The sequence below is a fragment of the Podarcis tiliguerta genome (assembly GCF_965153285.1).
Source record: "Podarcis tiliguerta genome assembly, chromosome: 16".
Lineage (NCBI taxonomy): Eukaryota > Metazoa > Chordata > Lepidosauria > Squamata > Lacertidae > Podarcis > Podarcis tiliguerta.
Window position 1 is genome coordinate 37045517 of NC_139549.1, and position 25332 is coordinate 37070848.

A 25332-nucleotide genomic window follows, 5' to 3' on the forward strand; every position below is an offset into this window, starting at 1 on the left:
GAGCAGGCGTTTGTCTGCAGACAGCTTCCGGGTCATGTGGCCAGCATAACTAAGCCACTTCTGGTGAACCAGAGCAGTGCACGGAAATGCCGTTTACCTTCCCGCCGGAGTGGTACCTATTTATCTACTTGCACTTTGATGAGCTTTCGAACCGCTAGGTTGGCAGGAGCAGGGACCGAGCAATGGGAGCTCACCCTGTTGCGGGGATTCGAACTGCCGACCTTCTGATCGGCAAGCCCTAGGCTCTGTGGTTTAGATCACAGTGCCCACCCACGTCCCAGTAGAGTCATAGCACAGGCAAAAAGACTCAAGGAGGGTGGAAAGCAGGAGAGAGGGTATGACTGGGGAGATGGCATGGTGTTGGAAGAGACTCATGGGTCACAGAGAGAGACTTGGAAGCTTGCATTTGCCCCTTGAGTCTGAAGTTCCCCAGCACTGTTTTAACATTTAGACCTCAAGACTATGACGATATTATTAACATAAGTCAAGCAGTCACATTTCTATTTAAGGAAATTGATTTGAGTCTCAGGCATGGATATGTTAAATCTTAAGGACTTGAAACTTGGTCTTTAAAATAAAAGCGAGCACTTTGGACGCAGTATTACATCTGGAAGCCTTTCTTTGTTTTGGAAGACCTGAGGTGTTTTTTTTAAAAGCTGCATGAGTAGGGAAGAAACAGTTTGTAGGGTGCTGGAACAAAACTCCACAACAAAACTCACAACAACATGGACTTCATTGCATATTCAGAAACTGTGAAGCCACATTACGAGCCAGCCTGACATTGCAATCACAGATTAGAGTTATTATCCACAGTGGCGATTACAGCTGATTAGCAGCGGAACATTGTTAGGCAAGGGATTCTGTTTATCAACATAATCCTGTGATTAAAATTGCCCTTTGGCCAACTTGACTTGTGAACACTCCCACGTATGCACTCAGAGCCAGAGCTAAGGGAAGGGAGGAAAAACACAGCCAGAAACACTTGTGGAAAAACAAGTGTTTTTTAAGTGGCAAGGTGTGCAACTCAGAGCACAGCTACATACAAACCTACAGAGCTATAAAACTAAAATGTAAGGGCTGGTGTGTGGGTGAAGGAAAACTCATCTTACCCCAGGAATTAATCTGCTGGGCAAGCTTATGAAAGCCTTCCTGCTTCTACAACAATCTGCAGAATGGGTATAGTAAGAAATTCCCAACTTTAACAGGATTGTCTTAAGGATACTCTCCCAAGTGAGGTGGGCAACTTCTACCTTGTGGACCTAATTAGGCCTGGCAAAGGTCCCAATTTCACCTCTGTCTGGTTCTCTGAAAGCATGCCCACCATATCCACACCTTGCATGATAAGCATAGCTGTCAACTTTCCCCTTTTTTAAAGGGAAATTCCCTTATTCCGAATAGGATTCCTCGCAAGAAAAGGGGAAAGTTGACAAGCTATGATGATAAGTGATGGTTCCTTTGCAAGCAGATGCCAATCAGCTGATAGGAGCTGATAGAGTGCCCTCTGATGATCAGCTCCTCTTTGGGATCTCCCCAGTAAAGCTGCTACAAGGTATGTCTGGACACCCAACTTTATAAGAAAGCCAAGAGGGGTTGTCCTCCACAATGATCACCTGATTAGCATGGTCATTGACAGCATGCCTTGAACAGGGTGTGCTGTGAGCCTCACTTTGTTTCTTTGCAGGCACAGTTCAAGTTCAAACTGCTCCTGCAAATGGACTTCAAAGGGGCTCACTGTAACTGCTAATCGGTGGTTGCAGCAATCCCCTTTTAATTTGCTATCTCTCCACCCTTTATGCATGATGTTATGCATCGGGAGTGGCAAAATCCTAGCTCAGGGGCCTTATCCAGCCCCCAAGTCAATTTTGCTGCCTTTCATCCAAGTTCCAACCCATTTTGTCAGGAGCAGTAATTAGAAAAGTGTATGCACAGCATTGAGATAGGTGGAAAGACTGAAAATTCTCTGCCTGGCCCAGTGGTCTGGTGTGGATGGAAGTTACCTGCCCTTTGGGCAATCAGAATGATCACCTGATGAGCAGAGAAGGGACAACAGCCCCCTTCCTCAGCTGAATTGCACAGATCAGCTGTAGCGGGAAGGCTGTGCATTCTCGTCACCGGTCTGCCCATGTGTGTGGTGTGTGCGTGGTGAGAAGGTAGGGTGCAGGTTGGCCATGCCCACCACTTGCATGTTCCCCCCAGAGAGATGTCTGAGGGTGAATGTGGCCCCTGGGATAAAAAAAGTTTAGTTACCTCTGTTATAAGGACACGGGTGGCGCTGTGGTCTAAATCACTGAGCCTAGGACTTGCCAATCAGAAGGCTGGCAGTTTGAATCCCTGCAACGGGGTGAGATCCCGTTGCTTGGTCCAAGCTACTGCCCACCTAGCAGTTCGAAAACATGTGAAAGTGCAAGTAGATAAATAGGTACCACTCCGGTGGGAACGTAAACGGCATTTCTGTGTGCTGGTCTGGTTCGCCAGAAGCGGCTTAGTCATGCTGGCCACATGACCCGGAAGCTGTACGCCGGCTCCCTCAGCCAATAAAGTGAGATGAGCGCCGCAGCCCCAGAGTCAGCCACGACTGGACCTAATGCTCAGGGGTCCCTTTACCTTTACCTCTGTTCTGCATGGTCCCTTAGCTTCCTCAACCAGGTGCCCTCCAGATGTTTTGGACTTTGTGTCTCTCTTCACCCCTGGCTATTGCCCATGCTGGCTATGGCTGATGGGAATTGTAGTCCTAAACAGACAAAGGGCACCAGGTTGGAGATTGGTTGACCTGGTTCCTTTATCAGTCACCAAGCATGCCTAGATGCCATGCCTATAAAGCTGCCTATTTAATTTTGCTTCTATCTGCTTGTTCCTTTCCCAAACAACATGACTTAAGACAAAGTCCTGCCAGCCTTTGTGAGTGGGTGGAAGGAACAGGATGCAGGGACCTGAGACTCCTCTGATTCACCGTGAATGAATTGCAGTGCCTTAGTTTTAAAGTCTCTGCATAGAGACAACCATTAATTAAATAGCCCTTTCTTATAGAATAATCGGGAATGCTGGCACCACTTTGGAGTGTTTAGAAATGCACATGCAGTCCTGCCTTCCTTAAAATACATGCCAGTCAATCATTTTCGGTGGACCTGAGACACTGACATCTCTAAGACAGCAGGGGGTGTGGGGAGTGCGCCACACTCCTCAATTCGGATGCCTCAGAGCTATCTTTAAGATCCTTGATGCCTCTTCTGAAGTGCCTTTGAAGTGGTCACCCTGTTAACATCCGGACTCTCAAAAAAAGTGGCAGTCGACAGACGGCTCCTTTTGATGTGCCACATGACGGTTGCATTGCTAAAATTCAATTATGCAAGCTATCGAAACTTTAAAAAATAAAATAAAATATCCACTTTCCCATGAAGGAGAGCAACATAAAACACTTGCAAACAAATTGAAATAACATTTTTGTGATGTGAGGTAATGGATCATGATTAGGATTTTGCCTTGCGTCTAACTGTGTGTAAATGTGGTTGGAAAGAAAGAAAGAAAGAAAGAAAGAAAGAAAGAAAGAAAGAAAGATCAGGCATAGGCAAACTCGGCCCTCCAGATGTGTTGGGACTACAATTCCCATCATCCCTGACCACTGGTCCTGTTAGCTAGGGATGATGGGAGTTGTAGTCCCAAAACATCTGGAGGGCCAAGTTTGCCTATGCTTGTGATAGATAGAGCAAGCAATGGCCTAGAGGCGTGACTTCCTAACCGCTAAATTTCAGACAGATCAGGCAAAGGATGCCTATTTTAGAGGCAAATAAACAAAATTTTAGTGTGGACAATGGAAGTGAATACACCTTATTTCATTATCATATGAAACCAGTTGAGAGTGCACACCTTTAATTTTATAAAGAAAAATGCACAACTGTCTTTGAGGGACGGGAAAACATACTATGGCAAGGAGCACCATTACATGTGCCACCCCTTTATGGCAGTATAATGTGGGCAGCTACACCGTGTGGGGGCCACCAGCTCTTCCAGTCATCGTTTTCTAAAAAACATCCTTTACAAAATTGATAAGATGATTGTATTAGATAATCCAGCTCTAGCAGTAATGAGAAATGCAAATTAATAAGGACATGAAATAGAATCTGTGGCACGCCTTCACACATGGCTGCTTCTCTTTTCGCCCTCTGAAAAGCTGTAAATGTGGAAAGTTCCCCTCTCTTTTCTCTCCCGACCCATCATAATCAATGTGTCTCAATTGTGATTAAGACCCCATTTCTTGATCTCAACCCTGACCCCCCTTCAGCTCAGGACTCTCTGCTTGGAAGAGTTGTAACGCTAAATATAATTAGGCATAGTTCAGTGAAAAGACAAGTATTATTTGCCCATTGCCTCCATTTGCTAAGAAATAGAAGACACATTTCAAGATATGGCGGCAGCTGGACATCATCGGAAGAGAATGGATTTCCCAGTGCATGCTGGGAAAGCACAAGATTATTGCGACTTCCCTTATTAGGGCTGCTAACCAGTTAAAAGATTTCCAGCTGATTAATTGCCTGGCATTTAAACAATGCATTGATTAGCTAATCAATAAAATAAAATTAAAGGCCTGCAGCACACGAGATTTAGCTACATACTGCAAATCAAGATGTTAACTCCAGCTGCCCACTACTGGCCTCCCCCAACTGCTTGTTCTATTAGCTTCTTATTCTCCCTTCCTCCTTCCTTTCATACTAGGAACTATGGCAAGGACCATGGTGCTGATTCAGAGTTCATTTGGTTAAGGACCATGGATAGCAACACTACAGTTGAGGCAGAAGGAGCAAGTTGTTCCAGCAACTGTCGAAGTGTTACCATCTGGGTTAAGTTGTTGTTGTTGTTTAGTCGTTTAGTTGTGTTCGACTCTTCATGATCCCATGGATCAGAGCACACCAGGCACTCCTGTCTTCCACTGCCTCCCTCAGTTTGGTCAAACTCATGCTGGTAGCTTCGAGAACACTATCCAACCATCTCGTCCTCCTTTGTCCCCTTCTCCTTGTGCCCTTCATCTTTCCCAACATCAGGGTCTTTTCCATTGAGTCTTCTCTTCTCATGAGGTGGCCAAAGTATTGGAGCCTCAGCTTCAGGATCTGTCCTTCCAGTGAGCACTCAGGGCTGATTTCCTTAAGAATGGATAGGTTTGTTCTTCTTGCAGTCCATGGGACTCTCAAGTGTCTCCTCCAGCTCCATAATTCAAAAGCATCAATTCTTCGGCGATCAGCCTTCTTTATGGTCCAGCTCTCACTTCCATACATCACTACTGGGAAAACCATAGCTTTTACTATATGGACCTTTGTTGGCAAGGTGATGTCTCTACAGCACTAGCATGCAGCAATTCTCAAAGTGTTACCATCTGGGTTAAGTAGTCAAGATTAAAGACCCTCCCCTTTATTAATCTATTTAATCATATTTCTGGCCCACCTTTTTGGAAACCCTCACAGCAAAAGCCAGTGAAAGAAATATTATGCTAGCCATCTAAAATATTTTATCCACAGAAGAAGCAAGAAAATTGCAAATTTGACACCTGCAAAAGAAGTGTTTACAAGGCCTTCCAAAATGTTTGGTGTGTGGTAGCCTTCCAGAGATGAGCAGTAATGGAGTGTCAGAGTGGTGGGGCCACCACAGAAAATGCCCTCTCTTTCATCCCTGTTATTCTCTGTTATCAAGGTGATGGGCAAACAAGGAGGGTTGCAGAACTTAGTGTGTGGGTAAATGGATATGGTGGTCCTTCAAAGAGCTTGTGCCCTGATTGCCTTTTATGCAGCCACTGGCTTCTTCTAAGCAAGCAGTGTTTCAAGCTGCAAGGACTTTCTTTGGGGACACATCTTATGCCTTTCCTGATTCTCCTGATAACAGTCAGTGAAGCACATTGCACAATGTAAACTGCAGAGTGCTAGAGGAAAGGACCCTGCCCGCTTACAGCCTACAGTTTGACAGAGTAAAGGGTGGAAAGCGACAGCAGGAATAGTTGGGGAAATGTTATGCAATTGTTCCATGTAAGGCTATTTCAGTGACATGTAAGCCTGGGTTAGAAGTTTGGTTGCCATAGAGGAAGCCAGTGCTTTCTTTCTGGGGGCACGCAGGGGTATGCATACCCCTAAGCATTTTGTGAATCTAAGTTTGGCCTCATTGAGGGGCAGTATTTCAATATGAGTAGGAAAATGAGAGTACCCCTAAACCAGGCATAGGCAAACTTGCCCCTCCATATGTTTTGGGACTACAACTCCCATCATCCCTAGCTAACAGGACCAGTGGTCAAGGATGATGGGAATTGTAGTCCCAAAACATCTGGAGGGCTGAGTTTGCCTATGCCTGCCCTAAACATTTTTTTAAAAAGAAAAAACAGCACTGGAGGCAGCTATCCATACACTATATCATTCTAGGTGGGAGGTGGGCCTAAAGGCAATCCAAAAGATAACCAGCTAAAGGCAGTGAGGGACAGTGTGGGTTTTAGAGCCACACACACTGAATTCTATACCTCTGGACTGTCAGTATTTTGCAGGAGGCCTCTAAGCATATACTGGCGAATTTAGCTTTGTAGACAATTAAAGTGCTCTCTTGCCCCAGCACAACAAATCCACTTTTTAAAAAAGTTTTTTCATGTAGGAAAATGGTGGGGAAATATGGAGTGATCAAATGATTAATGGGAAGGTGCATAAACACCCCACCAGCAAATCAGGGCAATTCCTCACTGTTGTATAACCTCCCTGCAAACAGATCAGAACAAACACCCAAAGAAGACCAGCTATAAGCTACCTTCCACATAAGCTTTGTGCTTCTAAATCAGGATGAATGCTCAATAAATAGGTCATCCAGAGGCAGTGGAAGGAGAATATTATTGGCTGGTGACTGTTTCCCATTTCATAGGGAAATTTTACAGCGAGGTGGGAGAATTTTAAACTGGAGAGGTTCTTTTTCATTTTTGTTTCATGCCAAGCTTGTCAAGAAAGTTTTGTTCTGTTTTTTGAGTGCTGGAAAATGCTGGCTGATCTCTCTCTCTCTCTCTCTCTCTCTCTCTCTCTCTCATTGTTGTCAAGAGGCATTCTGTCTATGAAAACTGAAAGTCACTTGGAGGGCTGTCAGTTTGCTGGGGTGGGAAGCACTGGGTTCTTTTTCCGCCTGGACCTTTGCCAGCCATTTGCTTCTTAGCATTCACGCTTGTTGTGCAAGAGAAGTTGCGCTCCATTAGAGGATGAGGCAGAGGGTAATGGGGAGGCAGTGCTGAGGACCTTGTTCCAATGAAGACTAATGATCAGCACTTCTCCCATCCTTTGCTCTCTGGGTTCATCTATAAAATTAGCTCTGGTGAGTGGAGCCTGCAACAAAATATTGTATCATCTATGCACCTACTAAGGTCCCATCTTCACTATACATTTAAAGCAGTATATTGCCACATTAACGAGTCACGGCTTCCTCCAAAGAATACCAGGAGCTGTATGTTATAGGTGCTGAGAGTTGTTCGGAGACCTCTATTTACCCCACAGAGATAAAATTCCCAGAATTCCCTGGGAAAAGGGATTGGCGGTTAAACCACTCTGAGAATTACAGCTTGGCGAGTGGGCGAGTGGGTCTCCTAACAACTCATAGCACCCTTAGTAAACTACTATTCTCAGGATTATTTGGGGAAAGCCATTGCTGTTTGAAGTGGAATGAGACTGCTCTAAATGTGCAGTGCAGATGGAGCCATTATCACAGTTCTGTGACACATCCCAGCCAGGCAAAAACCCTCAAGGAGTATTATAAGGGACCGGGCCTGGGGAAAGTAGGTGTGGCTTGGGAAAGATTCTCAAAGGCCAAATGAAGAGTCTGGAGGGGGAAGGTGATGGTGCAGGCTGGAGGTCCCTATCCCAGTGTTAGAGACATCCAGTCCCCTGCAGATACTCACTTCCCTGTACGTAATGAATGAGCTCTAGCTACTGCTTCAAGATGGGCTTTGAAGCTATCAAGAAGGAAATCCACCCCTCAATTCTGTAAACAGTTATTGTGGGAGGGACCCATGCTATGTCCACAAAATCTGAGATTTTTTAAAGAGAGAGAGAGAGGCAATCTGTCCTGTGCAATTTGAGTCTCATCCCTTTTAAAACCAAAATTAAAAATGCAGCAACATTATGTACTCGGCCCTATGGCTACAATAACTTATTTATTTGCTAATTTACTTAGCAGAGATGGTATAATAGCTGTGATCAACAGAGAGCAGCAGTGTAACAAAATGCATGAATATTTTATCTAAAAACATACATTTGTGCACGCAGCTGGTGTGGAAGTGTGCCCAGTGGGGGCTGGGTAGGGGACTTCAGCAGTAATGGATACAACCCAGATTCTGTAAGTTAGCAACTTCCTTCCCAATGCAGACTTTTTTCAGGGTATCAGCAACTCCCAGCCCCCATGTTTACAAAAGCAAAGCTTTTAGTCTACAAGGCTGTTGTTGATGGAAATACTAAAAATCTGTCTCTGCACAGAAGCATAGCTTCAGACTAGAGTGTGGAGGGGCTCATAACATCATCAACACCACCAGCAATATATGCATTTCATCCCTAATAATAATAATGATTTTATTTATATCCTGCCCATCTGGCTGGGTTTCCCCAGCCACTCTGGGTGGCTTACAGCATATATAAAACCACAACATCAAACATTAAGAAACAGGATATCCTATACAGGCAACAAACTGTTATTGCGTGTCCAGGCGTGACAGCCCCAGCCCCCAGGGATCATAAGAAAGGAATAAAGACTCTGACAAAGTTATGGAATTAAAAATCAGGCCACAATTTTATTAAACTTCCAAATGTAGGAAGATCTTGGCTTAGGCCTTGGGTGTGTATCCCTCCCAGCCCCCCAGCCAGGGGAACTAGGGCACATCAGGGTAAATGGGATATGGGGGTGCTCTGTGAGACGTAAGTGTAGCAGGCAGCCCAGCCCATATCCCCACATGTAGGGTAGTTCACTGACAATCTTTCAGTGTATGGCCAGTGACACCCATTATATAACCCCTTTAAGAGGGGACCCTGGAATGGCTGCCGCAGGGGGATGAGTCACCACTTCATGCCACCCACCCATTATAGCGAAGAAAAGACTAACGGATTGCATTCAAGACCATAACCGACAAAGTTGTGATGAATTGCTATGGGGAAGACAAAAGCTGCCAATGCAGGAAAATTTCTTCCTGGTCCTTCAACAGCAACCAGTCAAAGACTGTAGCAGTGCCCGCTAAACAGGAAGAAAAAGTTAACCTGCAAACAAGAAACATTAAACAAAGGGAGTGTAGGGAGGGTGAATCTCCAGAGCCGACTGGCTGGCTATCGCAGGCTCTACTCCCTATTTATAAATGGGGCTGGCCCCACCTCCCAGCAAGAAACTTGATTACTGAGGCTGGGCGTGAACCTCCAAATAATAACGCTGAGAGGCAAGCCAGCCCCCCTTCTACTAATAAGTTCCCTGGGAACTGTAGCACCGCGTGCGATCCCACAAAGGGCGCCCACACTATAAAGTGTGAGTGCTCATTGTCTTCCACAGTGGCTCACATCTATATATAGAGAGATGGGAGCACTGCTATCAGCAGTATGAGCCGTGGGGGTCAGTGCCCAATGGAACTGGAAGGGCAGAAGGCAGGGAACCCACTGGTAGGTGGGGCCAGAGCCAATGACAACCAGGCAAACTAATTCTAGCGCTGTCCTCGTCCTCCTCACTGCTAGTGTTACCAGAGCCATCTTAAGCATATGCGGGGCCAGGGTGCGAAGATCTACTGACACCAGGCTTATCTCTGCTCAGGAAAAGAAAACAGGAAATAAGAGGAGCCTGGCGCAACAAACCAGCCTGAGGCATCAGTGTTGGTGACTGAGAAAAGCCAGGCACCTTGTGGTGTGAGCAGCTTGAGCTGGGAGGGCTTCTCCATGGCCCTATGGCAATCCCAGGCGCACAGGAGCACGGAGCCGGCCAGCCACCTCAGCATCTCGCTGGCTCACTCACCCCCGAACCTGCGGCGCAGAGCTGCCCACAGCAGAAGAGCCTGCTGCAGCGCTCTGACCGATGGCTGGGCTCTTCTCCGGACTCCAATTCTTGGGCCCCAGACTCTTGGCCTGGCACCCCTGAGAGCCCGCCGCTCGGGTGCCCCGCACCGCTGGTGCCTATGGTTAAGACAGCCCTGAGTGTTACAAAGGCAACTGAGAAGCTAAGGAAAAAGGAAGCTGACAGCCAGAATCATCCCATAGGCTGAATGTAGACAGAATGAGGCCTTGAATGAAGGCTTACTGAGCTTGGTGGGACAGTGCCCCATTCATCCTAATGGACCAGACCCAACTGCATACAAGCTTAAAAATACAAAACACACAAGGAAAAGGGAGTGGAGCAAAAAGGTAGAAGAGGAAGATCTGATTCTTCTAGGCCAGAACAAGGTTGTGAGCTGTTTATTGGGCTTTTATATTCATTTGGGACCAGGCTGCCCTTACCTTGCTGGTCAGACCTAAGAAATGTCCCACTGAACGCAGGTCAAAGGCCCATCTAGTCAATCATCCTATTGTAACAGTGTCCAAGCAGATGCCTTTGGAGAAGAACTGAATGCGATGCAAATTTTAAAACTGTTTTCCAATGGTTTTCCAATGGTTTTATTTTAGGTTAAATCGTACTCTTCTAACAGCCTTGTGGTTGTTGTTTTTTCAACCATCTTGGGCTCCGTTGAGGGGAAAGTCAGGATATAAATTAAAGAAACCAGCAAACTATTAAGGAACATAGTTCAGTGGTAGAGTCTCTGCTTTATATGCAGAAGGTCCATGGTTCAGTTCCCAGCATCTGCTACAGCTTGGGCTGGAAAAGGACTCCTGGGATGTACTGCAGACAATAACATGCTAGATGGTTCAATCAATGGCTTGACTTAATCCCTGGATAAGGGATTAAGAAACAAGGCCCTCATTTCTTTCTCTTTCCTCTCCCTCTCTCCCCACATACTCTAGGGCAAGAGTGTTATCAAATAAATAATTTAAAAGCACACCAACCTCTGCCCCCCACCTCTGCATAGCACATTAAGTTGTTTCTACCACCGCACTAGGGATTTTCTGGCTTGTTTTAACTTTGCGGATTAAGAGGATGGTGGTTTATTAAGGGTGCGCCTTTCGCCTTGTAACGGGAGGAATCCTTCCTGCAGACATCTCTCCAGCTCTTCAATTTTTTAGCAAGAGGTGCTGGGGAATGATGCTTGAGCACTTGGGCATCTATTTGTGGGTTTTATTTTCAGAATCCAATTTTGAGAAAGAGAGAGAGAAAGAAAGCAGCCCAAGTGAAAGTTGCCTACCCCAGCTCCCTTCCAAATATATATATATATATATAACAAAAGTAAAATCTCAGTTTAATTTAGTCCATTTGGCAAGTCTGCAGGGAGACATTACCACCGGCTCTCACCTCATTTTGGAGGCACCTCTTTAATTTTTGATAAGCACTAGTAATAACATAGGCACTTGATCATGCGGCAGAGAGAAATGTGATGGTGAAGCAGCCATAAAAATGCCAACAAAGGGGGTGGAGGCAGGGGAAGCAGAGGAGTAACTTCACAATCAGTGCACCCATTTGCTCTCACTCTTTTTCTTCCAAGGAAACTTTTTTTTTGGTCAAAACAGAACAGCAAACTCCTTATTTTATGGACTGAGTAGCACTGGAGGCTGATATGCTTTTGCAAACAGGGTTCTGCCAACATCAAAGCTCAACCTGTCCTCAGCCAGCTTTCACCTACCTAACTCCTTAAAAACGAGATGTAAAGGGCATCGTTTTCCATTCCACCCTGTAGTTGAGACATGCCACATTGTTTCTGTGCCACTGCAGGTCATCTTTCACACACAAAAACCTGCGTTTTTTCATTGCTATTCACTGTGGTGAGATTAAGCAATTTACATATCTTTTAAAATTATTATTGAGATGCAAAATCAAGCATAGAACAGATTTATAGCGGAAAACAGGTATGAAATATCAACGTGAAGACAAAAAGGGGGCTAGAAACATCAGTAATACATTCAAGACTTTTGAGATAATAGAAATTGCAACAAGTCTATTAAAACAAAAACAACCGTAGACGTGGATGTTTTCCAGGTAGATGAGCTGCATTTTTTTACCAAAACCTTTGTTTGTGAAGCTCTACGTGTATTCATGATTTATTATATTATCCACATCCATTTATAGACCTGGAGAGGTCAAAAAAGTAATAACAGATTTCTTCGTGTTTGGTATGATTTTACTGTCTATGTTAATAATGCAGAACATAACCAGTAATTTACACAATGCACATAATTAATTGTGTAAATTACATGTTACATTGTCATTACGTGATTTCACCCCATTTGTTTCAATGCAATAGAAATAAAATGCAAAAGGGGGTGGGGTGGCGGCAGCCATCATCAATTACATTTCGTTTGCAGATTGAAAGCAACAAAAGTGAATGCTGCTCATATTTGCTGCATTGATTTCCATTTCAGACATGGAACAAGTAAGTGAGCACAGGCAATTCCCATCTCCACCAGAATTCTCTGACTTCCCTGCTCTTCACTTAGGACCAACACAGGAGATGACACGGCTTATCAGCCTCCTCCTCCTTAGCCCCTGCATTGCCTTTGTAGAATTCAGCAGGGAGGGAAATGGGGTCCAAACCAGAATTAGTTGGGTTCACCTGCTGTTGACTCTGGCTCCTCTTGGCATTGGCTCCTTCTCCCGCTACTGTCGGCCTCCCTTGCCTTCTGCCCTTCCCATCTCAAGGGGCACCATCCTCCACAGTTGAGAAGTGCAGGGAATTTCTCAACATGGAGTAAGGTAAAGGTAAAGGGACCCCTGACCATTAGGTCCAGTCGTGACCGACTCTGGGGTTGTGGCGCTCATCTTGCTTTATTGGCCTAGAGAGCCAGCATACAGCTTCCGGGTCATGTAACCAGCATGACTAAGCCGCTTCTGGAGAACCAGAGCAGCGCACAGAAATGCCATTTACCTTCCCGCTAGAGCGGTACCTATTTATCTACTTGCACTTTGATGTGCTTTCAAACTGCTAGGTTGGCAAGAGCAGGGACTGAGCAATGGGAGCTCACCCCGTCACGGGGATTCGAACCGCCGACCTTCTGATCGGCAAGTCCTAGGCTCTGTGGTTTAACCCACAGCGCTACCAGAGTACATTGAAGCCTTCCCCACCCTGTGACCATTCACTTGTTTTGGACTGCAACTCCCACCAGCCCCAGGCACTGCCTGGCCAGAGTCAGGGATGATGGGGGTTGTGGTCCAGGTTGGGAGAATCTGAGGCATCCAACGGCTTTCATGCTGTGGCTTCCCATCTCCAGAAATGAATAAGAAGATAAATGTCATTCATAGGTTATGAAAGGGAAGATAAACATCTTGCTGAAATTCTTATGGATGGGATGCAGGGTTTTTGCTGGCTGCTTTTAAGGTGGCCAAGAGATATTTGTGGGTACATTTCCTTGCATTCTAAAATCCTCTTTTTGGTGGTCTGCTGGGGAACCTTTTCAGCCTGAGGGACACCTTCCTTTCTGGGCAAGCTTCCAAGGGCAGTCGGGGGCAGGGACAGAGGCAACAGTGGGTGGAACAATGAATGCGATGTTACTTTTGCACAGGTTTTGTTTCCTCCATGGAGGGAAGAAACAAAGAGGCATTATTAGAGTTCAAGGCTGCATTCCAGACAGGCAAAAGCCCTTAGGCTACAGAGCAGGGCCAGTGGAGTCTGTGGCCTGGGGAGGGGCTCAAGGACCAGATGGGGGAGGGGCTTGCAGGGCCACATTTGGCCCCTGGATCTGAGCTTTCCTTTCCCTGGTCTGCCCTCTGCAGTTTCTTGGATGCCTGAATTCTCTGGAATCTGCACAACATCCAACATACAGAGAAAAGGCAGGATAGAATCTAGGTAGAGCCTTTCTATTCCATGTGCTTATTTTCCATGTTTAAATGTTTTAAAAATCGAAAAGGTGATCATTCAAAAATGCTTAAGTGAAAAGAGTTCTTTTGTCCACTTTTGCTGCATGTTGAAGGCTCAGCTGTCCTGTTTAAGAAAGCCTGGCTTGCGTTCGCCCAGAGTTCCCACAAAACACAGTGAATCCTCATTTTGTTACAGCCTCCTCGGAATACGGAGGACAGCATCCCTCAAAATGCCAATACTGATACTTGGTATTCGATAGACATCAGCTCATACAAACTGCAGGGTAACCATTTTTCACTAATAGGGGATTTCAGAAGGCTTACGAGTGTAATAAATTGCAATGCAAGAGCATTTATTATTGTTTGGGGAGGTAACAAATCCTGCAAAAGGGACAATCAGGCTGATAAAGCAGGGAGGGGAAGCAGGGGAGAACTCAGACTTGAGGAGTCCAGATTAAAATTAATGCTGCCAATCCTCTCCTTTCCATTTCATTTGCTAAAGTTTCCGTTCTCTCCAGCGTGCCATTACAGACGCTGACAATTGTAGCGTGACAGCACTCACAATGTGCAGTGGGCTTCAGTTGTTAATGCCTTTTGCAATGTTACTGAAAAGAGGTGGCATGGATTTTCAAGGGCTCGGCCTGTATCAGGGATGCAGAACCTGGGGCCTTCCAGATGTGGTTGGACTCCCATCAGCTCTAGCCAGCATGGCCAATGCTCAGGCATAATAGGATTGATGGTCCAACATCTGGAGGAGTGCCAGCACATTCTCAAGGCAATCTAAATTAGTCTTATAAAACACATCCTTTTTAACCTAGACCATGTCTATTGTGGTCTGTGACCAAGCATGACAACCGGTGCTGATTTGGAATTCACTGATATGCAAAATTAACCAAACTTTTTTAAGAATTAGAATCTGACATTGGAATCTCTCTGGTGAGGCAGACATTGACATTGACATTGACACTGGAATCTCACAAAGACTTGACATTTCAGTGCCAACCTCAACCGGTCCTACCTATTTTCTTTTAAATCCATCATGACAGCCATCAAAATGCTAAAATCTACCATCTAAAATGGAGACTATGACATGTAGGGGAGCAGATCAATGAAGAGTTCTCAGCAAGTTAAAGTGAAGGTTCCTATGAAAAGCAAAACCTTTTCAGAGCTGTAGGAAGCTGCCCAGTCAAGAGAGAAAGAAGAGGAGACAGAAGTAAAAATAATAATAATACAGTATGGACGTTGTCCAGGCCAAGTCACAATCTGACCAGGAAGCCTTTGAAGGCCTTCTAGGTCAAGCAAAACCCATGACCAGCTGATGTGGCAAAAGCCCTTTTTTGCTCATGAATGCTCTTCGCGTTGGCAGAACTTCACAGGTCCATGGGTTCCAATTCAAGCTTCAGCAGCTCTCATGAAAGATATTCCAAATATTGCCATCTTAATTTTTTAAGTGCATTTCAAAGATGTCATTGGGAAAGTTTAGCAATTTTAGACTCTGGATTTCACAGGTTTACTGGGATGGGGAGGTCACTCTCGAAACAGACGGATGGCAACTGGGATGTCAGGGGGATGTCGGAGGGGAAGCTCCCCTCCCGCTCATTATTTCCAATGGAAATATTTCTAATCTGGCATTTTTTCAATCTCTCCCCCTGCATTTTCAATGTTTTTTTCTGAAATGGGAGCAGCCAACCAGCAAGACAGAGACAAAGGGGGGGGGGTTATTTGTCTGATCTCTCCTGATTTGCCAACCAGTAAGGCAGAACCAAGGAAATAAGGAAGTATTGATGTTCGGCTAACTGAATATGCTGTGTTTATACTGAGGTTTGGGCATAATTCTTTACGTGCAGATGAATGAATTTTTGCATAGTGAGTTGGCAGAGAGCAGGACCTGTGTGTACTAATATCACTGCAAACAAAAACTGTCTGATACTAAATACCTTTGTGCATCAAGAAACAGTCATAATTCAAATAACACTACACACCAACGAACAACAACAAAAATCCAGATAATAAATGCTTCTGAACAGGAACCAGCAAATACTGTCCAACACACAAAAACTAAAAAAACCACACCATTGTACACCAGTGACCAAACAGTGTAACTGTCACCAAATGTCAGATTCTGGGAATATTCAGAGACTATTCCAATATTCCAAAAAGGAAGGTGCAGGTGAGAAGGTTGCTGGAGTACTATGCAGTTATTCTTCTGACAAGGTGTTTGTTTCAAAGAGCCAGAACTCCAAATGCTACCTTTTGATGCTGTTTCAAAAGCCTTAAACATTTCTTGCTGAGTGTTCCAGGAAGCAATCAAGCAGTAGGCTGCTGAGAAGCACCTTGATTCTGCCAAGCAGTAATTAATGAGGTCCTTAAGGGGTTTGTATGATGACAGCAAAAACAATAAATAAATAAATAAATAAATAAATAAATAAATAAATGCACTAATGAGAATGAACGCTTTATCATAATGGAAGGTAATGTCTGAAGGCAGGATGATAAATTCACTGGGAATTTTTTAAGCCTCAGCAACATAATGAGTTACCTCCAAGGATTTAACAAATAAATATTATTTTTTTAAGAAGGAAAAGAAACAACCCACAAAAGCTTTTCACTTTCACTTTGTTATCTGACACATGTTTTGCCTTGCTCGGCTCTTTGGTTTACAATTCATTATCTAGACAAATTCTCATCACCAAGGATGTTTGGTCATTATGTCATTATGGATATTTCCTTGCCGTGACTCTCAACAGCTCAGCATCAGAAATTACTGTAGGAAGGAAGAATGGGAGGAGGGAATCAGAAGTGAAGAGGAAAGGATGTCAGGTGGGCTGGGTTCTTGTCTTCTGTGTGGTGGCACCCACTTTTTGGAATTCCCTCCCATTAAGTATTAGACAGGCTCCATCTCTGTTGTCTTGTTGGCAGCTGAAGACCTTCCTCTTTCAACAAGCCTTTCAATCAGAGATCTTTCCCTGTCTGCATCTGCACTTGAATTGTTTTTAAGATAGACTCATAGAATTGAAGCATTGGAAGGGACCACGAGGGTCATCTAGTCCAATGCCCTGCAATGCAGGAACCTTTCATCCAACATGGGGATCAAACCCGTGACCCCAAGATTAAGAGTCTCATGCTCTGTTGACTGAGCTATCTTTTAAATAAGTTTTTATTGTTTTATTGCTTGCGTTTTTGCTGCCCTGGGCTCAGTTGGAAGGAAAGGTGGGATATAAGTGAAGTCAACCAACTAACCAATCAGTATCCAGGATTTCCTCTGTAAGCGCAGAAAAATGATCCACCCTCCTGACTGGGTCACTTGCCGTTCTTGTATGGTGATGATGTAATTGCCATGTATTAGTGAAGCCTTCCCCAAACTTCACTCTAGAGCTGGGTTCTCCAGTCTTGGTTTTTCAGATGTTGCTTGACTTAAACTCCCACCAGCCCCAGCCAGCACAGAGAATGGTCATGGTTGATGGGAGCTGTAATCCAGCATCACTTGGGGATCGAAGGTTGAAGAGCACTGCTCTAGATGTTGTTGGGGCTCCAACTCCCATCAGCCCCAGCCAGCAGGGTCAACGGTCAGGGATGCTGGGCATTGGAGTTCAGCGACGGCTTCAGGGCTTGGGGAAGGCTGTAAGGTAAAGGTAAAGTGACCCCTGACCATTAGGTCCAGTCATGACCGACTGGGGTTGCGGTGCTCATCTCGCTTTACTGGCTGAGGGAGCCGGCATACAGCTTCCGGGTCATGTGGGCAGCATGACTTAGGCACTTCTGGCGAACCAGAGGATCGCACGGAAACACCGTTTACCTTCCTGCCGGAGCGGTACCTATTTATCTACTTGCACTTTGACGTGCTTTCAAATTGCTAGGTTGGCAGGAGCAGGGACTGAGCAACGGGAGCTCACCCCGTTGTGGGGATTCGAACCTCCGACCTTCTGATCGGCAAGTCCTAGGCTCTGTAGTTTAACCCACAGCACCACCTGCATCCAGTGTACAAATCTCAGTGGCAGTCTCACTACTTTAAATTTTGTCTAATGCAGTGGCTAGTATGTCAGACTAGGAATGGAGACAGCCAGGCTGAAATCCCTGCTTCAGACATTAAGCTCACTGGGTGATCTTGGACCACTTACTGTGAGCCTACCTCACAGGTTGGTTATGAAGCCAAAATGTGTGTGTGTGTGTGTGTGTGTGTGTGTGAGAGAGAGAGAGAGAGAGAGAGAGAGAGAGAGACCTTGGATGGTCTGGAAGGAAGAGGTATAAATGCAATTTAAAAGCCACTTACTGGAAGCTGGGTGGAGGGGGCAAGTATAGTTTGGATGGTTGCTTTCCCATTAGGTCTGAGCATCCTTGGATGTATCTCACATGCATGTCTGTCAGCAGCATCGTGGTCCTCAGACTCTGTAATGGCATGGAATGTGGCCCTTTCCACAATGATACTAGAAAATTGTTTGAGGAAGGTCTCATTCTGCACAGCAAGTGATCCAAAAGAAAAACAGACTCTCCATGCCCAGGTTATGAAACTGCTCACCCCTTTCGCAAATACTTTGAGAAAGGGTCTTCAGAAGTGATGCATCCCTCTGTTGTTAGGTTGCCACAACACAACACGAGGAATGGGTAGGAGAGAGGGAAGAGACAGTCTTTTCCTGGACTGGGCTAGCCTTCTGTGGTCTCCAAAATCTCTGGCAATCCTCCTCCCTAGGGTCCTTTCAGCTGGAGTCACCAGGGATTGAATGTAGAACCTTCTACATGCAAAACATGGACTCCACCACTCTGCTTGCCCACTCAGCTATACTCTCTCCTTTCCTCTCCAACCAAAAAATCTTTCGCAACCCATAGACATTGCCTTATTTTCACAACTGCCTGCTCTCTTCCTAGAAGTTGGAATAATCATGCACATTCTGTGACATCGCTGAAGCTCAGACACTGCTGGGGAGGAGTTGACAAGTAGTTTTTTTTTAAAAAAGTGCTTATTACGTATATATGGTTTTGTCTTTTGTATTTCATGCTGAAACTCCAGCAAACGGTCTACATTCTTTCCATGGAGCCATGAGCTTGTCTTGACTGTCTTCCAGGAGGATTTTTGCAGCATTTCTTCTAAGCCACAGCTTGACGACCAAGAGGTAAAAATGATACTTAAGCCTTCGTATGTAGCGGAAAAGACAGTGATACCATAAGCCAGCCCAGTCAACAGAGCCCCAGGGGCAACTTTACAGCTGCTGTAGCAGCATGAGCAGTAGATGCTGGAGAAACTTCAGAATTGGCCAGAATCGAGATGAGCCAGCCTGTTCTTGCCACAGATGCTGCTTGCTTGTGAGCGACATCACGGAGCGATGCTTTTCGATCCGGCGGCTGCCAAGTGCCGCAGCCACCATATGTGCCCACAGTTGCTGCCTTTGCCTGCCAGATCAGAAGGAAGGAGGATAAGGCGAGGGAGCCTTTCTCCCCAGGATGCAAGGAACAACTGTGACAGCTGAGATGTCTGAGCCAGTCTGTAACAGAAACAGGACTGGGAAGCTGGAGGCTGAAAAGGGGAGGAATTCTCAGGACTGCTGAGAGCTGCAAAGCAGCTTTCATTAGTGAGGTGTGATCAGTTTCCAGCCTGAGGGCCAAATTAATAATAATAATAATAATAATAATAATAATAATAATAATAATAATAATAATTTATTATTTATACCCTGCCCATCTGGCTGGGTTTCCCCAGCCACTCTCGGCGGCTTCCAACAAACTATTAAAATACAGTAGTCTGTTAAACATTAAAAGCTTCCCTAAAGAGGGCTGCCTTCAGATGTCTTCTAAAAGCCTGGTAGTTGTTCTTCTCTTTGAGAGGGCATTCCACAGGGCGGGTGCCACTACCAAGAAGGCCCTCTGCCTGGTTCTCTGTAACTTGGCTTCTCGCAGTGAGGGAACCACCAGAAGGCCCTCGGCACTAGACCTCAGTGTCCGGGCAGAACGATGGGGGTGGAGACGCTCCTTCAGGTATACTGGACCTTCTGGGCAATGTTTTGAGGGGCGCATGCCATTGATGAGTGAGGCCACCCACACAACCGTCTCCATCCTTCATCCAGGCAAGCAGGAGGCATTCAAGGATACATTGCAGCCTGGCAAAAGTGTTCAGGTTGCAATGCAAGGCCAGAGAGGGGCGTGGCCTAGGGAGAGTTCCAAGGGCCAGAGAGAGAGGCATGGAGGGCCACATTCAGGCATTCAAAAAGAGTGTCCCCACCCGCACCGAGATGCAGTCTGTAATGGTGCCGCCCATTCACCTTAATGAAAATCGACCCAATTCACTCTTCTCTTCTCAAAGCAATATACTGATCTTCAAAACTCACACTTCTCCTAATTTTGCCATGCAGTTCTTTAACCCAATGATTTGTAGAACAATGCATATATTAGGGAAACGTGTACATAATAATGCATACATTGGTAAAAATAATTCATAAAAATGCTTTCACACTAAGATACTCATGAATTTACATGAAGACTTAAAATAAATAAATCAGAAATTGCTACAGAAATGTAGGGAACTGAGTGGAAAAATGAGAAACTGAGAGAAAGCAAACTGACCTGTACTCAGAGTTCCACTATTTCATTCTACTGCATCAGCAGGTCTTCCACAGGCCCCACTCTGTTCTAAATTTCCAAAATCTAACTTTGAGGGGAAAACTTGGTACGTAACACAGGGGACCTAAATTTTTTAATATAGAGTTGGCAGCACTTAGCTTGCCTGAATGCACAGAGCAATTCTGACTTCTTAGCAGATGGCTGCATCAAACTTTCCCTTTGACTCTTTCTCCCTCTGTCTCACTCTCTCTGTGATTCCGAACAAGGATATTGCCAGGTAATCAGCTCGGCAGGAGATTAACGTTCAAATGAAGAAGAAATTTTTTAAAAGAGCCCGGCTGGAACTGCAAAGCTAAAGAGAAAGCAGGGAGCTTCCCTTTATCTAGTCATATCCTGCTAGCAAAGGCATTTTTTTTTTTTAACCACTGACACATTATACACCTGGATTTTATCAGTGCGACACATTAGAGCTCCCGCCATGCCTTATCACCGGGCATGGCAGAGAAACAGATGCACTCAGCACTAAGAAGGTGTTTCAAAGCACATTTTTAGTAGGTGTCCTCGTACCAGGCTGCTGTCTGATTTTTATCCCCTCCTCTCTTTTTTTGGATGAAGTACTATAAATCGCAATTGACTTTCCCCAAGAGAAGGTTCCTGAGCTGCCCACTAACATCAAGTAGTCTGAACTGCTTTTCTTTCTGTAATCTAACTGGGGCTGAGTCAAAACTATTCACAGTTATTCCACAAACTTTTCCTCCCATCAAAATCACCCTGACTTCCTTTTCAACCACTCCCTGCTGTTGCCTAGAATTTTCTGTTTTGCCTGCTTGTTCACAACGTCATCACTTGCTCTCACTTGACTTTGCTCACCCCCAGTGATGTCCCTGTGTAGTCAGAACTGAATGGCTATGTAGTACTTGCAATGTCTTCCCAGTGCACTGACACATGGGCAGATGGAGTGGCCTAGCGTGGGTTGCCAGCACCCAGGGCAAAGCAAGCATTGCACCCCCTAATCTTGTGAACGTTGTATGGGGTGTCCCCTGGAGGCAACAGGTGGACTCTGCTGCACCCCTGCGGTAACCCCTCTACAGATGGGCCACCTGCCACCTGCTGGTTCTCTTGTTCACCCTTTCAGCTCTGCAAGTTCCCAGTAGCAGCAGCAGCCTGTGCTCTCTGGTGGGCTTGGTGGTGTCCCAGGAGTGCTGGAGCCCCAGCTGCAGCAGGCATAGTAGGATGGTGCTGGAGAGCAGGTGAAGACACAAAGCACATCCCTTCCCTAACCACCTCTCATTGGCTGTGCAGCATGAGGGGCTCATATGAGGTGGGCACTGGCGGGTTCTGGGCATGCCGGCAGCTCTCCTCTTCATGCTCCTACTGCTGGGTGCATGCCTTGCCCAAGGACACATGCCAGGAGGGAAGCCCTGGGGAAGGACTGGCATGGGCTGGGAAAAAGTTTGGACTCTGCCGGGCAGGAATTCTACCCCCTCCAGCCCCAGCCGCAACGCCAAAGGTGCCTCAGAGCTGCTGCCTCCTGGCCACCAAGTCGGAGACGGGAGTCTCACAAGAGGTCTTTGCAACCACCCCGTGTCCCTGTGGGCCTCTTCAGGAGAGAGCAAGCAGCTTAGACAATCCATCAGTCCTCTTGCTCATTCATTGAAGGAGCAAGCAGGAGAGAGCATGTCCGGGCATGGGGCTTTATCTGAACAGCAGCGCAACAGGTAGAGTTAGGGAAGGAGAGGGAAGGAGGAGGTGGGAAACTTTGCCTTTTCTTCAGCACTTTTCTTCAGAACAAGTTCTCCATCCCTGCCATAGGCATACCATAAAATGCAGACTGGATTCTGACTAGGGGAGAAATCAGAGAGAAAGCCACAACATCCTAATCCTCTTTTTCCTCAAATGTTTCTTTTTAAAACCTTATTTATTGTCAAGATAACATGGTGGTAGTGGGGAGCCATGTACCCTGAGCTGCTTGCGAGATAGGCAGAATAAAATAAATTATTACTTTGCAGTACTCACCATGTAAGAAGTCTCAGAATTAATAAATGGCAATAAAAGTAAAATTTGAAAAGGACCACGTCTGTCTACGTGAACTCTCTTACCATCGCCAATGGAACAATCCCGACAAGATCCTTCTGGCAAATGAAGATTTCAGACAGGGCTGGGTCTGTTGTCCCCTTTCGAGGATATTCCACCTGCCAGGTGATAGGCTGTGTTCCGGAAAGACTGCTGAAGCTGGCTATTTCAAAGTTCAGCCGCACCACCTCGCTGAACATATTGTTATTATTTCTGGAATAATGACAGGGGTTGGGGGTGGGGTTGAGAGAAGAAATGCAGAAAAGGCATTCAATTAAATAGATTGGGAAACATTGTATGGCCAAGGTGAAAGTTCACATCAGGAATGAGGAACATTTTTCAGCCTAAGGGCCACATTTCCTTCCATGCACCCTTGCAGGACCAGAGATGAAAGTGTGCGGAGCAAAACGTACAAATCTGACCTTTGGACAGTAGAATAGCTTCGGCACACACTCAAATACTACTCTTTATTCTCCATCCAGACAAGCAAGAGACATGATCAGAGTTGAAGGACACATTCTAGCCAATCAAAAGCTCTCAAAACAGAACCAGAGATAAAGTATGTCTGGGGAGGGCCTGTGGCTTGAAGAGAGTCCTGAGGGTCAGATAGAGAAACTTAGACAGCCTCATTCGATGCCAGAGCCTGTGATTCCACACCCTCTGCTTTAATTATTTGAACATTTTATTGGAATTCACAGGGGCTGGGATTGAAAACAGGGGCCATGTCTATGAGAAAAGAGTAGCAAAATGACGTGGCAAGTTCTTTGGTGGTAGGTAGCATACCCCCTTAACTTCCTTCTTTTTGCTCCCTCCCTATTAATTTGCATTAAATTAATAAATGTATTAGATATAAAATTAAAACTCTCAGAGAAAGTTAATCAAATCACCTTAACTATATGTAGGAATACAAAGCATCATAAAATGTTAACAAACCCAGAGGTCATACGATAAAGAAGTAAAATGGTTGCATGTTATGTATAATAACAAACAAACAAAAAACCAAATAGGTCTACTCTGATTAGAATTTAATTGGAATCAGTGAAAAGTGTCTTCCCCCAAAGCAGACCAGCCCATTTCACCTCAGTTCTGAGATGCTGCACTAAGCTCCCCACTGTGGCCAAAGTAGGAATATAGCCAGGACTAGACTTGCCAACATATATTTTTGTTTAGCTTTTTGCTTTTCTGTACCTTTAACGGACCCTTGATCTCCAGACTCCGGTACACCATCCTGCTTATTTTTGGGTCCTAGAGCAATACACACACTACCTCAGGTACAAAGTGAAGCATTCCCACCCCAAAACTATGGAACATCATTATTGTGCTTCTCCTTCCTGTGGTTCCATAGCTCTTGCAATACTCCCAGCAGATGAAAAGGGCCGCTTGCAAGTCACTTGCCTTCAGCTATCATTGCCTTAGCTAATGGTTTGCTTTGCCTCCCTTTCTTCGTCTCCTTTCATTTTGTTTTTAATTGGAGTTAACTGTTTCTTCTAAACTCTTTAGCGTGTACGCAATAAAACACCTAAGCGGATTGCTCTAGAAATAAATCCCCTTTCAAATTCAGGTTCTCTCCCTCCTTCCCCCTTCCCATATCTTTGTTCTTTTGAAAAGTCAGATTTCTGCTTAGTATTCATCCGATGTGGAAGTCTCTCTCCGCAGACACTGAAAGCAAAACAGCATTTTCCTCCACAGGTGATAGCAACAGTTTAAGGGCTTTAAAGCTTCAGAGAGAGGCTATAGTTACGTTAGACACCTCTTCGGGAATTCTCAGGGAAGGTATCTATTTTTTCTCTCCAAAGTTTCAGTTTCTTAAAAGTGGGTAGCAATTATCAAACCGGGGCCTGGATTCACTTTGGATCATCCAGCAGTGGCAAATCTCCTTATGCTTTGTGTCTCTTTCACATATTAGGTCTGCTCCAGCACATTCTGGCATTAAGCTGCAATTAAGAAGAAGAAGAAACCCCCACAAAAGACTGCATTTAAACATATGCTTTAAATCAGGGCTGGGCATGCTCTATCATGATCAGATTTGGGCTCCTAGACAGCCCAGGATGATCAGGAGCTAACCTGACTTGGATCTGCACCCTGAACTGATTTGGAGGACTTGCACAATCATGTGGTTGGAGGGTGGGAGAAGGAGAGGTACCTTTCCCAGGTATGTTTAATTAAGATTTTGAACTTCATAGCTGGGTTGAAATTTCACAGAAGACATCTTCCACTCCAAGAAGACCACTCCACCATTCATTTCTTTCTTTTTCTGCTGTCTACAATTTCCTACTCACAGTGTCCCGGAATGATGCAAGGCCCAGTACATTGTGGGAAATGCAGAATGGGAGCCAGACTATCGATGCCGGAAACTGCTCTTATGGAAACTGGTTAACATCACTGGTGCTGTTCTAATTTGTATTATATTGGTATTTCATTGTAACCTACTCTAGTGTGATGAAGGGCTGATTTATAAAAAGGAAGGAAGGAGCTGTCCCATTGCCACTGTGAATGGTAAGCTCCACCCCAGAGAAACCTCTGGTGAACGTTACCTCCTCCTGGAAATATTAAGTGAAAAGATCACCCCAATTTCTGCCCATTAATAGCACAGATAATATGGAGAAGGCAGTTGTACACAGATCTGAGATTCCTCCTGAGATTGTGCTCCCCCAAAGCCTGTACCATATCCTCCTCATGCTTCACCCCGATAGAGAGGAATACCTGTGAAGTGATATGCTCCAGACACCACCAGCTAGGCCTACTGTCATGTGGCCTCCAAATGCCTACCCACTGATATATAGGGCCTTCAGGGACAAAATATTGCCAACC

The 25332-nt window shown here is 45.3% G+C and overlaps 1 protein-coding gene across 2 annotated transcripts in view; it reads right to left on the minus strand.

Moving 5' to 3' along the window:
* Window positions 1-25332, minus strand: part of TMEM132C (transmembrane protein 132C) — a 247260-nt gene that overhangs the window by 42048 nt on the left and 179880 nt on the right. For both annotated transcript variants that reach the window (XM_083418171.1, XM_083418172.1), the window contains exon 4: window positions 22548-22734. In XM_083418171.1, the coding sequence (XP_083274297.1) occupies window positions 22548-22734 (187 nt within the window). The remainder of the gene's footprint in view (window positions 1-22547; window positions 22735-25332) is intronic.